This window comes from Hirundo rustica, chromosome 1 (genome assembly GCF_015227805.2).
Source record: "Hirundo rustica isolate bHirRus1 chromosome 1, bHirRus1.pri.v3, whole genome shotgun sequence".
Classification (NCBI taxonomy): Eukaryota; Metazoa; Chordata; class Aves; order Passeriformes; family Hirundinidae; genus Hirundo; species Hirundo rustica.
The window spans coordinates 147,843,172-147,860,613 of NC_053450.1; the positions used below are offsets into that span (position 1 = coordinate 147,843,172).

The following is a 17,442-nucleotide window of genomic DNA, read 5'->3' on the forward strand; positions in this document are numbered from 1 at the left end:
GCTCACACCCATAAAAGCCCTGGCAATGCTGCCACGGCAGCAAAGCTGCTCAGCTCCCATCAGCAAGCAAAGCCCCTGCGCCAGGCAGGGACAGGCAGCTGGGCACCTTTGGCCTAAGGAAGATGATTCAGAATTTATCTCCAGCAGCCAAGTTGCCTCATCCTTCCTGCTAGAGCAACATGTTTCCATTTGTGTGTTATTAAACCACCAACATGTTGGTAAGTTAACTTCAGCAAAAAGGGCAATTAATTATGTGGCTGCTGTAGTTTAGGGGGAGCAATTTTTACTCACAGAGTCCCATGTGTTCCACAGCAGCTATTTCTAGGGGCTTGCACAGATTTTCTCCTGAGTCCATACTTTAAACTTTAAGTACAAGGTTTGGCATGGTTGGCTGTAAGGGGAGATGTTTACACACACACCCCCTAAAGTTGTGACTTTCGTAAACACCAAAATAGCATAAATTGTGCTGCTGCCCACACTTTGTTAATTGGTATGAATTCTAGAAAATATCATAATAAATTGTATTATTAACTTTTAAGTTTTGTACACTTAAAAGCTGCCAGTGGTATGAAACAGGCTGAAAAAAAAGCATCTTGCTTTGTTCTTTCCATAATAATCTCTTCTGCTGTTGCTTTGCTAGTGTAATCCAGGATTTTGAAAGCTGGCTTCTCTGCTCCCAGGACACCTTTTTAACCTAAAGCTTGCCCTATCCTCTACGAAGAAAGGTGAGAAAAAAACCCCCTGAGGTTCCCCCTGGCTGTTGGGGGAAGCACTTCTCCACCTGTAAACAGTACACCTGAGCAAGCAGAATATACTACATTTAACAATTTGATTAAAAAATAAATTTTCCCAACAGAGACAGACGAATTGGTATCAAAGGCAATTGGGAGGCACCATAAGTAAATGGCCCATTGGACATCAGAAGCAAGACTGGCTACAGAAACAGGGTTGACAGCTCCAACACAGGTAGATCACTGATGCACATTCCAGAAAAGAAAGCACTTCCCTTCTCCACTCAATTTAAGGTCATTCCCTCCCTGCCAGGCCAGCCAGAGTAAAGCTAACACAAACACCAAAGCATTTAGAAAAATGGCAGTTTAATGTGTAGTGGTAAGGTAACAATAGAAACAAACCATTAAGAGTGTTACAGAAAGAAATGTGCCTTTTTTTTTTAATAATCAAATGAAAAATGTGAGCAAACTCTTAAGGGAGGTTTTCTCTTCTTAAGACTCATATTGATGATATTGTTTATGTCTAGAAAAATCGGATTAACACAAGTGATTTGGCAACTCCAATTCTAAAGCTGTGAAAAACAGGTTAAAAAGCCATAAAACTATGCTGTGATCTCTAAACCCAATAAAATTGGGCAAAGACAGATCTTCAAGTTGCTTTGCTACAGCTTTGAAGCCAACTGAAGATCTCTTCCTGACCCACGGTCAGGGAATCAATTCACAGAATTAGCGAGTAACTGCTGACACTTTTAAGAAAAAAGTTTCTTCCCCAACCGACTCACCAGCGCTTGTGCCATCTAGTGGCCCCTTTCCTCAGGTGAGTACCAAGGTTCCTCATTAAAAGCCTTTAGTTAAGGCTGCTTCTTTTATTACTATAAATGAAAGGCTAGAATATGCAATGCAGAACACCACTGCTGACAAAGTATCACAGAAGAGAAATTCACCCTCTTCTCCAGATACCAACGGTCGACATGAAGCACTTGTACCAAAAAGGGACATGACAAAACGACGTTTTCCCTTTCTTCAAAAAGGCCTTCTATCCCCCTCAATTAAACTAATTAGCACATAGAGCAAAGTAACTGTTTACATTAAAAAATGGAACTTTGGAGTAACACAGCTCTCCTCATTCTCAATTATTTAGGTCTGAAAGACCCCAGCTCAGTTTTTCTGTATGTTTTATTAGAGAAAACATAACTATAGCTTCAATTTAGGTTCTTTTGCCTCTAAAGCCTTGGTTGCTAGTTCCACTCTCTCTTTTAACAAGCTAGCTTCTTCAGCACTCTTTTGGGCTTGTGCATGTTTTAGTAAGAAGTGGGTAAGGAAGAGTTTCAAGCCTTCCCGCAGCATTCCCAGTTTGGGGTTGTCAGATACCCTGTAAAGATACAGATCAAAAATATTATTTAGTCTTCCCCCATTTCAGAGGTTTCTTAATTTTACCATCCTGTTCAAATAGATCCGTAGAAAAAAAATCCAACCTATAAAAGAAGTTTTATTGAAGAAGCTTTCAAATTACCAAGTCTTCCTTGGTTTGGCAAACAGCCCAAACACTCGACATACAACTGGCCTCAACACTAAAATGGAATATTGCAGCCTCAGGCTTGCTTTATGTAAACAATTACATTACAGAAAAAAATAAAGCAAACACCGTGTTCAAGCTGCCTTGTGTTGCTGCATGGCAGCTGAAACATCACCACCTAATTTTTTCTAACTTTATGTGACATTGCAAGTCTTATCCCTTCAAGTCCTAAGCACCTCCAAGGATGGAAATTTCCCAGCCTTTCCAGGTAACTCTGTCCCATAACAAAAATAAGATTTTTCAGAGAACATTGATTAAAAAACCCATTAAAAATACCCCAAACCTTTGCCTCATTAGTATCACTTTCTTTTTCCTTCTTAAGATACATCCCAGCAATGACTGGTGGCAGAGTGAATCCCACTGCACACAGGTGGTACAGCAATAAGGGAAACAAGGAATTACAGAGCTCTGCTCATGACAATCCTATGACCAAAATGATACATTGAATATCTGGAAGCCTTATTTTGTAAAACACAGTTGCATCTCTATCAGAGCCTGCACCAACACACATATGACACTCTTGCCCCACTCAGCCAGGAAGAGCTCACATTTTAAGGAATGGAGGGCTGAGGTGTGGAAAAGGTACACTGTAATTCCAAACAAAACAGGCAAACATCTTATCTTCTTAATTACTACTCAACAAGGGTTCTCTGGAGGTGCCAGTGATCACTCACCTCATAAAAATGTCAGTAATTTCTTCCTCATCTGCTTTGGTTAACAGTGTGCTTAATACCTGTCGTAAGAAACGGACTTTGGGTTTGTCCAGTTCACCAAATTCAATTACCTGGCAGACAGAGAGGGAGAATTAGATTAATTCAAGTATTTCAAAGAGCTGGTCTTCTCTCCTAAATGAAGAACTTTCAGCATACCAATTGGCCTCTGCATATACTGAGCCTTGGGTTTAGCACAGAATAATTACCTGAGAAGGCTGCCTCCAAAAGCCAATCAATAATGAAAGCAAAAAACCTTCTAAGGATTAGAAGTCTAGTGGTACCAGAATACCAGATGTCCTTTCTCAATTAGATAAATACTTTGTAAGTACCTAGGACAATCCATTTAATTGCCTGTTTAATACATTCCAGTTACTTTTCTAATAGATTTCTATGGACTCCCCATTCTGAAATCCAAGAAATCTACTCAGCACTTTCTTGTCTAATCAAAACAACATCAGCTAAAAACCATAGCACAAAAACCACTGGCAAAGCCTGCTAATGAAGAAGCCTCAGTTCCAACTCTGGATACACTGAAGGAAATGACCTCACAACCGCTCTAGATAAAGAAATGTAGACTTTCTCTATGCCTCGGTCACCACAGGTTCCCTTCCCCAAATAACCATAATCAATCAATTACCATAATCAATCAATTGGAACAATTTGGTAATTTTAAAACAAGTTTGTCTTAGCATAAGCAGCTAAAGTACCAGACAGGTAACAGAGAAAATATGCCTTCCATAGAACTAGCAAATGCAGGGAAAATACAGAAGGAATTGAAAAGAAAATACACCAACCTTGAGAACTGAAAGTGGCAGTGATTTTGTCCTTATTAAATGAGCCAGCAGTGAAACCAAATTGGAGATGGCAGCAGCTGACAGGTTTTCTATATCTCTGATTTTGTCCCAAATACTAAACTGAAATGTCACCTAGGGGTCAAAGGTAAAAAAAATAATCCTACAAATCAACTGGCTGTTTAAATGAGTAACAACATAACAAACCTTTTGACCTTCTATTCTTTATAAGCCCTCCTTTAATTAACAGAAATGCTTGATCAGACTGTTCCAATTATTTTAAAATGCATAAAACAGAAGGAAGAAAACATTCAGCATTTGATTTCCTGTTCAGATCTGACCATGAGTATGCCTTACTGAACGCTTAGCCATACCAGCAGCATTTTTCCTTGGGATCAAGATCCTATCAGGCATGCATCCATTCTCAGGTATTCAGTAACTGTCTTCCTAACAACAATCATGGCACAAAACCAATGAAGCAAGGGATTTGCCCTTACCTGAAATCGTCTTTCATATCCACAAAACTTGCTAGCCAAAAATGCATAGAAGGGGTTGAATGTCTTCTCCTGTAAGCAGCAGTAAAGGATGACATGAACTATTTCTCTCTCCTGCTGGTCTTTCAATCCAAGCCTAAAATTTAGCAAAAAATTGAGAATCATTTTGTAAGGAAAAACTTGCTGACACAAAGTAAGAGTTACAGTCAACATCTGAGAGTAATACTTTAAAATCTCTCTAAACATCACAATAAATTTTACTTGTTACAAAGTACCAATGAAGCCTTTAAAACTCCTAATGGACTGGAACCTTTAAGAGTGTCGGCTAAACAAGTATCCTGGTATGGTATTGTGGAAATGCTGAAGCATGATGGGTGTTAAAGAAGGAGATGTAAAAGTAAGAAAGAAACAGAACTGGAATGATAAAAGTATTATCATTGCCCAGGGAAGGAAAGGTATCCCACTCCATGTTTGCAGGCTCTCCATGAACAGAAGAGAGGGCACAGAGGTACCAGCAGTAGCACTGCACCTACAGATACCACTACAAGGGTTTAACAGTGAAACAAAGGCTAAATAGGGAAACAAGAACTGTAGGGTCCCATTGTGATAATCTCATATGATATCTCATATGTGATATCTTGACCCTGCTTGTACTTATGGTCACAGGAGGAAAACCAGCCTTTAGATCAGTGTAAGCCAGTTTGGAGAAACATTGCCAGGGCCCTTCACTGCTGTGGTACTTAGTAAGGATAAGAAAATACTCTTAGATTTATTTATTTATTTATTTTTAAATATTTTTTTTTTTAACCTGGTGATACAAATTTTTTAGTCTCTGGGTCAAATCCATGCTCTGTGATACTTGAATTTCGCTTTTGTTTATCCTAAGAGGATACAGTCAGTGATTGCAAAGCACCATTAAAAAAAAAAAAAAAAAGCCTGGAGAAAAAAGTATCTATCTATCTATCTGTCTGTGTCAGCTGCCTCAGTACGAAGACCAAGGACTGAGCAGCCTTCCCACTCCAACAGCTGACCAGTGTAAAAGAGGGCTGAGGCACTCTGGCATGGAATGGTGACTAACTCACAATGCACCTGGTCTGTGAATAATATGATTGAACTTCCAAATGCTGCCAAATGCTTGGTAGCATTAAAACCAATTAGAATGAAAAATGTGTCATATTAGAATCTGAAAAAGAAAAAAAAAATTCTTCTCATTGCTTCAATTTCAAGTTTCACAGTGCATTAGTACAACACAAGAGTACTTTCTAACCAAGTTTGACTCCACTGGAACTTGCCCTATTGTCTGTAGAGTACTTGGTCATTACTTGATGCCAATATTCCTCCTTTGTATACAACTTTAGACACCCGCATTCCACGTCACCACAGACACACCAGATTAACAAATAAAACACTGCTATTAAGCCCAAACTCCCTAGAATTGAAAGTTTGACAGTAGGAAAATCTGGGATGATTTCTAGGCTAATGAGCAGTAAAAATTTAGAAGTCTGCTCTTGCAAAAGGGGCCAGTACTGGAAGTGCTGTATCTGTGTCATAACCTACCTGTTCCCCCATCAGCCATCTGATTTCAGAGCAACAGAAGGGTTTTTTACAAGTATACAAATTTTCAGCCATCAGATTTGCGTTTAACAGATGACATGGGAAGTTACACTGCAATAATAAGTTTGGCACACTCTCCTTTTACTTGTTCATCATCACTCCTATCATGACTTGCTTATTTAGGAAATACTCATGTTGCCAGAGTTGTAACCAAATGACAACACTTGGATATGCCTACCTTCACCTCTTCACAGAACTAGAATTCCTAAACATCTAAAATTCAAGAGTCTGGACTGTCTTTCACTGCTGAGCTTCACCATAAACCTGTATAGATTTCATAAGCCTGATATTCTTTGATAAAAAATGTGGTACCACCTCACTGATTCAATGATTCATGAGTTACACTATTCCCATGAAGTTGTCTATCTTGATCCTGCTGTAAATGGGATAACTGCCTCTGAAGTAGGTTATTTGTCACCAGCAGAAGCCTGCTTCCAAGTAGGTAAGTTATCAGCTGAAACCCAAGACTATCACTGCCTTCAGATCAAAACTAGCAACTCTTAAATCCCTTTTAAAAAGTCAGTTCAAAGTATATTAGTAGATACACTCCCTTTGGTAGATACTTGCTATCCTGAATTACACATCTAACTCCAGTAGGATAGCTGAGCCTTTCACAAGTGGCTCAGTGTTTTCTGAGATGTGAAGTTTCTCAAATTCTTTATATCTATAAAATAACTTCAAAAATTGCCTCTCTATCAAATTTAAGCAGCATTCATTCTCTCTCCTAAATGAAACTGTGCTTTGTGAAGAAGGTGTGGCCTTTCAGCTGATGAAGAGGATCCAGTCCCACTCTCAGCTCTTTGTCACCAGTGATGCTCCCAGCCCTTTCTCTTCACTGACACCTCTGCAATCACTGAGCCACTTCAGGGAGCTGTTCTGGCTTCAAACTATTCTCATTTGCAGTAAGGAGGAAAGGGACTAGAAAAACTATAGCAGCCTGGATTTCAAATTGATTAAATTGTCCTTTAACCACACCTCAACTCTGCCACAGAACTAGTAGCAGATGAATCAACAAGAGCAATTAAAATATTTCTTTATATGCTCCTCCTCACGAGACTGACATCAAACATACAAATACAAATTCCCAGACTCTCTGGAACACATGTTCACACTGAAGGTAATTCCTTCACTGATAATTATGTGTACTTTTCATCATACTCTGTCAGATGTGGGCAGATTTAAGAATTCCTCTCTTTGAGTTTGCTGTTTAAACATCAGCACCAACACGCACCAGGCAGCCTGCAGAGAGATCTTCTGCCAAGCCTGTATGTATTCAGATTTGTGTACTAGCTTAAATAGCAGAGATGAGAGTCAAGTCCAATTTGCAAATTGAGCTGCCAGGTCTTGGCAAGAGCTGCAGCAGCAGCTAATTTCTTTTAATTGAACAGGCCATATTAAGATATTGGAATGACTCCATCACAGTTTTAAGTCCAAGCTGTGTTTTGCAGAAGTGGCATTTAATCAAATATTAGTTGACTTTATTACAAAGTCCGTTTTGGTTCAGTAAGCAAATTAAATAATTGCATGCCATCCTGGTAAGACAATACCCTTGAGTTACAAGGCTGAGACAGAGAAGTTCGGACCTGATCTCTCCCCTCCCAGTTCCTACAGACTTACAATTAATACTCTGACAAACACAAGGAATAGCTTAGTTCGAGCTCTTCCCTGATCACATCTTCTTCTGAAGAGCTGCCTGTCAAGGTGTAAGGGAACTGGTCTCAATGTGAAGCAAACCCAGAGCTAATAAATTCTTCAAGAGGGAAGAGAAGGTGCTAGAACATTACCAGGTCATGCAAGTATGGGCAGAGAATGGCTTAACAAGGTGGCAAGAAGTCAAAGAAGTGGCAGAAGTACAGAAATCACAGCAATCCAGCAAAAAACCCAAGAGATGATCTGCAGGGGCTTCTGCTCTGCCTCTGTAAGGAAACAAGGCTGCAGCAGCCTTCCATCCACTCTACTGGGATACACAGCTCAAAAAGAAACAGGTTCCTTACACCAAAGGATGCTGCAAATCACAGTCACAGCCAGGAGTCACAAAAACAGAGGCTATTCCTTTTCTCTGTCTGCCAGGCAGCTCTGCCCGCCCCCATTAATCCTTACCCCAGGACTCTGGTCTCTTCTCTCTACCCCTTCATCCTATGTGGATCCCTAGCTATGCACCTCTTTTAATTGCATTATTAACTGAATGTTCTTAAGCCCAGAGCAGGGGTGCTGCATTTACAACCTATTTTTAGTTCTGGGCTGATTTCTGTACTGGGATGTACTTACTTCAGAAGTTTTTCAAAGGCATCCATGAAGTCTTCACTGGTCATCAAGACACAAAAAATACTTCTCCTGATATCAGTGTTCATTCTCAGCTTACGAGCAAGCTCCATTATTTTTGAACTCACCTGGAAGTAAAGTTATATGCTATTTTATTTATGTTTGCCTTAAAAAAAAGCTATTTCTGTACAGCTTTAAATAACAGCATCAATGAAGCTCTCCAGTAAACCATGAATCACCAACCTAAAGGTCCTGAGCTTTTGTTCAGAGGCACAGGCACCATCAGGAGCTTTTTCAACTACAGAAATACATTTTAATCTACTTTAATTGTGCCAATTAATTTTAAGATGTGCTTCCTTAGCATAAGTAATTCACCATGACCATCTCATCCCTTTACTTTTGGAATCAGCTTGGATATGTGCCGCAGACACACCACAACCTGTCAGAATTCCTACTAGCAAATCCCACTGTTGAATCAAGTCTCTTCTTTCACCTCAGCAATTCCACAGGATAAGAAAAAACAAGCTATACCATATTTGTAGTAACAGCTCTCATGAAGCACATGAGTATAATGTTTTAAAAAACCTGAGAGCAGAATTTACAGTCCAAAAGCTTTGTCTTACAAGAGCACGACAAGGTTTTTTTGGCAGGCTTAGAAATGAACTTACTGAGATGTATGAAAAATATAATTTGGATTTACCTTTCCTACGTGCAGCTTCTGCTGAGCCTGGCTTTTTGTATCACTGATCATTGGTGCTCCACTCCAGGATGACCCCACGATCCACCAGCGACCGACCTGGTCAGCACTGAGGAGAGACTCCAGGGACACACGGAGCTGAGTGTCTTTTCCTGAACCACTGCTGTGAACCTTGAATAACAAAACAAAAACAACAAACAACACAAAAGCTTTCATTTGAAACTTTTTTTCCTCTTTTCTGTAAGAAAACAACAAATTCTTTAATTACTTAAAATTATTTTTAAACAAAAATTTAAACATGTAAGTTCATATCCCCATAAATGTCTTCCCCAAGGTCTTTCCTCTCCAACCTTTGTTTCAATCAGCAACCTGAAAAGAATTTACAAGTTTCCCATATGCTGTAATTTTTTAAATGCATGAAGTTGCATAAATCTACATATAGAAGTTCTTGGGTTTTTTATTTGAAAAAAAAGATACTAATCTAAAAAGCAGACATCTTCCAATCACAAACTTTGATTAGAATTCAGAGGATGCTGACATTGCAGCATCTTAGAATCTGGTCATGATTTTCCTTTTGAACACTTGTGACTACATAAAATGACAAAACAAAGTGCCTTATGTGTTGTACAGTTCAAACAACAAAAATTTTAAACTCTGAACGAAATAAGAATTTTCAACAACAGAGTCTAGAAGCATACCAGAAGGAATGCAAAAATTTAAGAGAGGAAATCCTACAGAACTAGGTTACCTAGCTTTTTGGTTTTGCCTGGCCTCTTATCCTGATATGCACATCCTGCACTGATAAATTACTTTCACCCCTTTTATACTGGGTTGTTCTAGACAAACTTCCCATTCTATCAAAAAAACAAAACCAAAAAACCATCAACAAAAAACCCCCGAGAAAGCTGACGTCCAATGCAAATATTTATTCCTGGATTAAGAATAACAAGGCTACACCAGCCAAGAAAGTTCTCACCAGTGCTCTCTGCAATTTGCGGAGTCTTTCAACGGGTTCAGGATCGTAACCAGGAATCTTACGCATGTCATTGTTCCTAAGTGCCAGCATAGTCTCCAGCATAAACCGAACCTATTGGGAAAAGAAACAGTTCTGTGGACTCTGAGCTGTGGGTTTATTACATAAAGTAGAAGAGTGTACTTTGAAATTACTATTCTGTGAGAATAAGCAGCTCAGCTGGCAATATACACCAAAATCTAAATACAACATGTTTACTTTAACCCCTCTTATATTAATTTTTGTACAAGCTTCATCTGCTAAACACCCTGCCTCAGTGACCATTTTTTGAAGAGTACAAAATATCATGAAACAGAAAAACTGTCCACTGCATAAGACACAAACCAGTCCTGTCACATGCATCAGGAGCATTTTGGCATCGGTGTCCTAAGAACTAATGCAGAAAAACAGACAAGAAGAATGCAAATAACTGAATGGTAATTTAGAAATTACCATTTTAGGAATTACCATCTGAATAGAAAGTAGCAGAAAACATTTCTGTAAATTAAACTATGTATCCAAGTACTCATAACAGGCTGTTGAGAATATAAAATCTTTAGAATAAACACATACCCTAGTCTGATCCTGAAATTTCTTCTCTGCTGTGCTTGCTTTCCTCTGGGCTTCAGTGATCAGTTCTTTCAAAGCCAATGCATCATCTTTTCTTAAGGAAAAGCCCACATTTTTCAGAAGAAACAAAATCAACTCAATCTCTTTTTCAGTGAAAGTGCTAACAAGCTTCTTCAGAATATCAAAGATCAGTAGGCAATGAACCACATGGAAGTTGTACAGATGAGCAATCAAGGCAAGCAGATTTTCACATTCTTTCCCTTCAGCATCACTTTTACAGAATTCATCAAATTTCTTCACCACAGCTTCCAAAAAGTGAGCACCGACCTGGCAACAATTCCATTAAGGAGAAAAAAAAAAAATCCAGCAGTTAACTGTAAGTAGATTTTACAGACATCTGTAAAATTCACTTTTGGGTCATTGCCACTATTAATTTTAAAGAAATATTATTGCTCCCCTCAACCAATATGATGTTCTACATTTACATATGCAAATATTTAAGTGGTGCGACATTTTTGTAGAAGTCTGTTTTATTTACACCTCATATTTGACATCCAATTGCCTTTTAAAGCCTGTGCAGGAAAAACAAGTATTATGAACCTACAGTACACATACATCAGCATTTATTTACATAACATTCATGGACACATATTAGCATCTTTCCAGCTGTCAGGCTAGCACGCTGCTACTGTTAGTCATTCATCCAGGAAAACCTGCATGTCAAAAAGCAAACGTATTCCTGAGTTCAGCATTCCAGAACAAAATCCTTAACAAGAGGACAAAAAATATCGTGAAAAAAATCCCCAAAATATCAAGTTTTCACAGTTGCTGAGGATAAGGTGAAGCTGCTTTTGAAGTGGGGATAGTTCTTAGACTTTTCTCAATGGCACAGCTGGGAAAAGAAATTTATTTCTGGAGAGAGAACTGATGGTAAAGGCTGGGATTAGAAAACCTATAGGCTCTGAAACACAGGGAGATAATGAACACACTCCTGCTAAATAAGACCCTCACCTCTTATCATTGAGCTAAAATCTGTTGACCTTAAGAAAATCAGAAGTCCCAGCAGCAGTACTGACTTGCATTACAAGCCTTGACCAGCTTAGGTGTTAACTACCCAATGGCTGCAGAAATTTATAAAGACAGGCCAACTTCTGCAGTGCTCACCCTAATCCTCAGTGCAGCTGTACTATCACACTTTCATGTAATGCATCATGTATTCTACAGAAAGATTGCATCTGCAGTCAGAAGCGCCCTTCAAGCAGCAAAGGAGGACAAAAAAAAAAAAAGTTTAATGCAAAGTCTACATGGAGAAAGCTGCTGTAATTGCATCCATCTGATATTTAATGTGGTTTCAGAGCCAGCATTCAGGCCGCTGTATGACAAACTGAAAAACTTGCATTAATACATCTTTCGCACTGAGATGTGGGGGGAAGAAAAAAGAGTAATCTAATAGGAACATACTGCTGAAACAACTCTATTTCCTGACAGACATTTCACAGAAATTAGTTAAAATCTTTCCTTTAACATCAGGAGCTTCAGCATCAGCTTGTGCAGGGGGGATTTTACCTCATTCATCAGGCTTAAAAACACAAACCAAAATCCCCTCAAAAAATTGCCATGCTTTTTGAAGTTTTTAATAGTCCATGCTATAACTGCTTAATTCCACTGATGATTTGCATGATTTGCTTAGAAAACAAGTTTATCCACCATTATAAATGGATTCCTGTAGTTGTAACACTTTTCTTATCTGGATATACACAGCTCAAAAACAATACCCTCATGTATCCATGAGAACAGAAATGGATTAGTGTAAATAAAGGGAAGAGAAGCTGAAGGTTAGAAATTTTTGATTACTGGGTGCAGAAAGATTTTTATGAAAAAATGATGATTTTGTAACTGACCAGCGGTAACTCATGGAAGAAATAAAATCAGATAAAGCAACGTACTTAGACCCTTTCAGTTGTGGAAGCCTTGCAAATAAGCCACAAAATACTGATGCAACTCAACTAAAGATGCTTGTTAGTGCCACATAGTTAAAAATGACACAAGAATTACCTCAATTCCTACATTATGATGAAGGATGCTGACCAGAAGGACGTGCTCCATCACGAGTCTCGCAGGCATGGCGACGGCAGTAACACAGGCATTCAGGAGAATGTCCGTCAGAGTGTCATTCATGTCCTTTCTGCTGTTGGCCATGTAGAGCTCTTCCATCTGTCCACTGATGGAGGACAAATTTGGTTCACTTAACCTATGGAGAAACAAAATCCAATGTTCACTCTTTCTCCTCCTTACATAGTTCCACAATTTTGAGTTCACCCAACGAACAACCATTCTTTTTAGAGAAACTGGTTTGACTTAAGAAGATTGATAGGATGACTGGAACAGACCTTTTGTATTCTTCTGTGTTTACTAAACCAAAAAACACAAACATTTAATTCTAGTGTAGTTAAAGAAAAATTACATGTAAAAACATGTTAGCAACAGCATTTATGAAGCACTGTCAATCTGCTTATTGCCACACCGAACAGATTTATTACAAAAAGAGACTGGTTTTAGCAGTTTTTACTGTGGCACTTCACAGTTTTTGAAGAAATTAAGTATGAAAATAATTTATACTTCAACATATATGGTATATCAAATTTCAAATGACTGAACAAACTCTAGTCTATGTTTTACAGGTAACAGATGAAATTGCCAATAGACTTCTGATTTTAAAAATACTTGAAACGGAAAGGAATGTTAATTACTTTTTCTATTCTGCAGGAAGGGTTGCTCTTCCTCAGTTGTAGTGCTGGAGAAATTTAATTTATTAAAAAAAACAAAGCAAACCCAAATCTATTTCCCTCTGAGTCTGGGGGTTTTTTTTGGTTTTTTTTTTTGAATAAGCATACTCCAACTGACACGTCGTGAATTATACCTAGCACTCGCAGGCAACTACTGTGTGGAATGCAGCCCAATCTTAAATTTATTTTCTAGATTCTTCAACATATATAATGACTAACTTTGAAGAATTTATACCAATAAAGATAATTATTCTTAACAATAGCAGACATGATTGCCAACTTAAAATCAGTTTGTGAAGAGATAAGTCACATCCCTGCCACTTGGGCTTGAATGATGAGCATTGTCACATTGATCCAGAAAGATTAATGACTTTCCTTATTACACTACCTATTAATGAGGCCATTCACCATTTTCTTCAGTCTTCCCAATTCTTCTCTTTTCTTGTCATCTAGTGTCTCCTGTGCTTTCCTTATTTGAGGAGGAATATACTTTGTAGCACCATGATTATCACTCTTACCAGGAAAACAAGAAAACAAGGTATCAGATGAGACCATCTTAAACACTTGAATACAAATACACATTTCAATTTAAGATTAAAGTACCAAACTTTTAGTTAAGGATATATTTTACCATCTAATAATCAATGCCAAAGGAACAACAAGAAAAGAAGCAGGCAAAAAATGATCTTTTATGACAAACTTGACGACAGCAAAGCCCCTCTTCCCTTTAAGTTATGGTCATTAAAACATCTTTAGTCTTGGTTTTGCTCAAGTTTTATCAGCGACAGTTTAAGTTTAGGCCCATGAGGGCTAAATGATCTGTGTGACTTCCTCTCCACCACTCATTCGATAAGACCTAATACTGGCAGAACCTCTGAGATCTCTCCCAAAGTAACATTTCAGTGTGTAACCGCTGCTAATTTCAACACAAGCTGTCTTTGCAGAAGGGCACGATCATATTCTTACACTCTAATGCCACGGCAGCTTCTTTTATTTGCGAATTTCACACACAGCTCCCACGCGCCTTGTGCTGTAGGATATTATCTGCCACCAGCCTGACTCGGGAACTCTCCCCTCCACGTGTAACAAGCGTCCCTAGGACCTGGCAGACCCCTCAAGTCAACGCTGTCCCTGGGCCCGCCTGTTTTGAACCAGGACAACACTCCAGGTGGCCCGACTGGACAGCAAGAACCCGGGCTTAACAGCGGTGATGCAACTCAGCTCTATGTTCAGGTTGCAGGATGTGCTTTGGGAAGCAGGTCCGCGCTATCTGCGGCGAACATCCTACCTCTGCCTCCTCCTCCTCCTCGCTCGAGGGCTCACCGGCCTCTGGCACTCCGCTGTCCTCGGGGGACGAGCTCTCGCTTTCCCAATGTCCTTCCACGTCATCCGCCTCGGAGGGGTCTGAGGCATCTTCCTGAGCCTCCTCGTCCTCACCATCCTCCTCGTCCTCACCAGCCTCCTCCTTCCCCGGCGGGCGGTCCAGCGGCCGCGGCGCGGTCTCCTCCTGCTCCTCCTCGTCGCTGCTCTCGCACAGCTCGCTGAGCCCGGCCCGTGTGCCCAGCGCTTCCAGCACGTATCCCAGCCCGTCCCGCAGGAAGCTCTGCGGCAGCCGCTCGGCCGCGGGCCCCTCCTGCTTCTTGCGCCGCTTCCCGATCCCCAGCTGTCGCTCCAGCCGCCGGATCTCCTTCTCCTCCTCCTCGTTAGCTTCCAGCAGGGCCCGTTTCCGCGCCGAGGTGGCTGCGGCGGCCGAGGGAGCCTCAAGGGCTCTCGATGCCGGTGCTGACACTGGCCTGGGCCGCTGCTTCCCAGCGGCGGGCGAAACCGGGGTTCCGGGGCGGGCGGCAGGAGCCGGCTTGGCCTGGGCCGGCTTCACCTGAGCCAGCTTCGCCTGAGCCGGCTTGACCGGAGAGGGCTTGGCCGTGGCCGGCTTGGCCGAAGCGGGCTTGGCCGGGGAGGTGGAAGCCTCCACCAACTCCCCACGCTGGAGTCGGCGGCGGCGGCTCCGCTTTAGTCTGCGCTTCTCCTTCCGGGCGTCCCGGCGGCTCCTGCGGTTGTACCTCTCCGAGTCTTTGAGCAGGGCCAGCGGCGGCTGGCCGCCGGCCGCCTGCACGTAGTCCTGCACCGCTTGCCGCAGCCGGTCCAGTTTCCCGCCCCGGCGGGCGCGGGCAGCCGCCCTCCGCTTCATCCCTCCCGCAGCCACACCGCGCCTGGGCGCCGCCATCTTGGAGAGGGGCCGGGCTGCCGCTTCCGCCGCGCGGCCGCCATGCCGGGCACAGCGCCCCCTGCTGGGCGCGGGCGGCTGCAGCTCTGAGGGGACGGCAGCCTGGAGTGCCGCATCAAAAGCGCTCGGTCTGTAAGAGATCCATCCCCTCGTTCGTGTGTATGTATTTAAGAATCACAAAATAAATTAGCTTGGAAAAGACCTCTGGGATCATCGAGTCCAACCTATGGCCGAACACCACGGCAACTAGATTGTGGCATTAGGTACAATGTTTAAGAGAACACTTATAGGGACCGTGACTCCACCACCTCACTGGGCAATGCATTCCAGTCACCCTTTCTGTGAAGAAATTTCTCCTAATGTTCGACCTGAACGTCCCCTGGTGCAGTCTGAGGTTGTGTCCCCTCGTCCTATCACTTGTTACCTGGGAGAAGGGCCCGACCCCCACCTGGCTACAGCCTCCTTTCAGGTGATTGTAGAGAATGATAAGATCCCTCCTGAGCCTCCTTTTCTCCGGGCTAAACAATCTCCGCTCCCTCAGCCGCTGCTTGTAGGATTTATGCTACAGACCCTTCACCAGCTTTGTTGCCAGTTTTTAGACCCGATCCAGGAATAAAATGCTTGTCCTTCTTTTTACACCAGGGGCTGAAGTAATTTGTCCTTCACAGTCCTGGCTGTGATCACAAGGCTCCCATAGGACACAAAGCTCTCACTGATGCTTCTCGAGGAGCTGAGGGACACCAGCCCCCAGCCTCTCCTCCATCTGCCAAGACTGACATTTTAAGCCCCTTCCAACATTGCCGAACTCAGGTGTCTTTTCCTGAGTGTGCCAGAGCCACCATCTGTGTCCATGGCCTTCTGTAGAGGAACGTGGGGGTGCTGATGGATGACAAGCTGTCAATGAATCAGCAGTGTGTCCTTGTGGCCAAGAAAGCCATTGGATCATCAAATGCATTCAGAAGAGCATTGCCAGCAGGTCAGGGAGGTGATGCTGCCTCTCTGCTAAGCTCTTGTGAGGCACATCTGGAATGCTGTGTGCAGTTCAGGGCTCCTCAGGACAAGAGCGACATGGAGCTCCTGGAGCAAGTGCAGTAGAAGGTACAAAGAGGATTAAGAGACTGGAGCATCTCTCTTATGAGAAAAGGCTGAGGGAGCAGGGCCTGTTTAGCCTCTGAAAGAGATGACTGAGAGGGGGCCTCATTAATGTATATAAATATCTATGGGAAGGTAACAAGAAGATGGACCAGGCTCTTCTCAGTGGTACCAAGCAATAGCACAAGGGACGATGGGCAGGAACTGATGCACAGAATTTCCACTTGTACATGATAAAGAACTGTTGTGTGGGTGACCATGCACTGGAACAGATTGCCCAGACAGGATGTGGAATCCCTTACAGCAGAAATTCCAGAACCATCTGGATGCAATCCTGTGCCGTGTGCTCTGGGGTGACCCACCTTGAGCAGGGGGTTGGACCAGATGACCCACTGACCTTCCAACCTGACCCATTCTGGGATTCTGTGACTGATGCCAACCTCTCTTGGGGCATTTGCACCCTCACCAGCATTCAGGACAAGGTGATACCACTGCTGGGGCCTCTGTCCCTGTCATAGGCATGCCTCCTCCTGTCTCTGCACAGCTGGTGACAGCTTGTCTGTCATCCATGTGATCAGAGAAAATTAAATGTCCCATGGCAGTTTGCTGCTGTCAGCAGGAAAACCAATTGGTCAGTCTTATTTTTAGTCTCTGCTGTGCTCCAGGCTTATGGAGCCTGCTGGGTGTGTGCCAGTCATGTCTGGCAGGTGCCTGGAGTTCCCCAAAACACTGAATTTTCCCAAATTTCATTGAAAACTGGGCAGAGGAAAGAATTTCTTGGCTGTACAAAGAGCCTTAAGATGAGCTTAGACCTTAGCAGACATGAGAAAAACACAAATGAAAACCAGTACACATGACCCAGTTTCAGAAAAAGGATTGT

The 17,442-nt window shown here is 42.0% G+C and overlaps 1 protein-coding gene across 1 annotated transcript; it reads right to left on the minus strand.

Annotated features, from left to right (window-relative positions):
* Positions 1–747: 747 nt before the first annotated feature.
* On the minus strand, positions 748–15,470 carry NOM1 (nucleolar protein with MIF4G domain 1). The gene is made up of 11 exons (XM_040087113.2): positions 14,535–15,470; positions 13,635–13,759; positions 12,516–12,711; positions 10,464–10,787; positions 9,855–9,965; positions 8,882–9,049; positions 8,188–8,309; positions 4,309–4,441; positions 3,815–3,946; positions 2,982–3,091; positions 748–2,103 (listed from the first exon to the last, which is right to left on the minus strand). The coding sequence occupies exons 1-11, from the start codon at positions 15,468–15,470 to the stop codon at positions 1,926–1,928; spliced, it is 2,535 nt and encodes an 844-aa protein (XP_039943047.1). The 3' UTR covers positions 748–1,925.
* Positions 15,471–17,442: the final 1,972 nt, after the last annotated feature.

Bases quoted from the DNA above. Each gene is read 5' to 3' on its own strand.
- NOM1 (XM_040087113.2), bottom strand. From the start codon at position 15,470: ATGGCGGCGCCCAGGCGCGGTGTGGCTGCGGGAGGGATGAAGCGGAGG. The intron at 8,310-8,881 runs GTAAATCCAAAT...CTTTACTTCCAG, and splicing joins AGAAGCTGCACGTAGGAAAG to GTGAGTTCAAAAATAATGGA. The intron at 3,092-3,814 runs GTTGGTGTATTT...TCTGTCTGCCAG, and splicing joins TGCCACTTTCAGTTCTCAAG to GTAATTGAATTTGGTGAACT.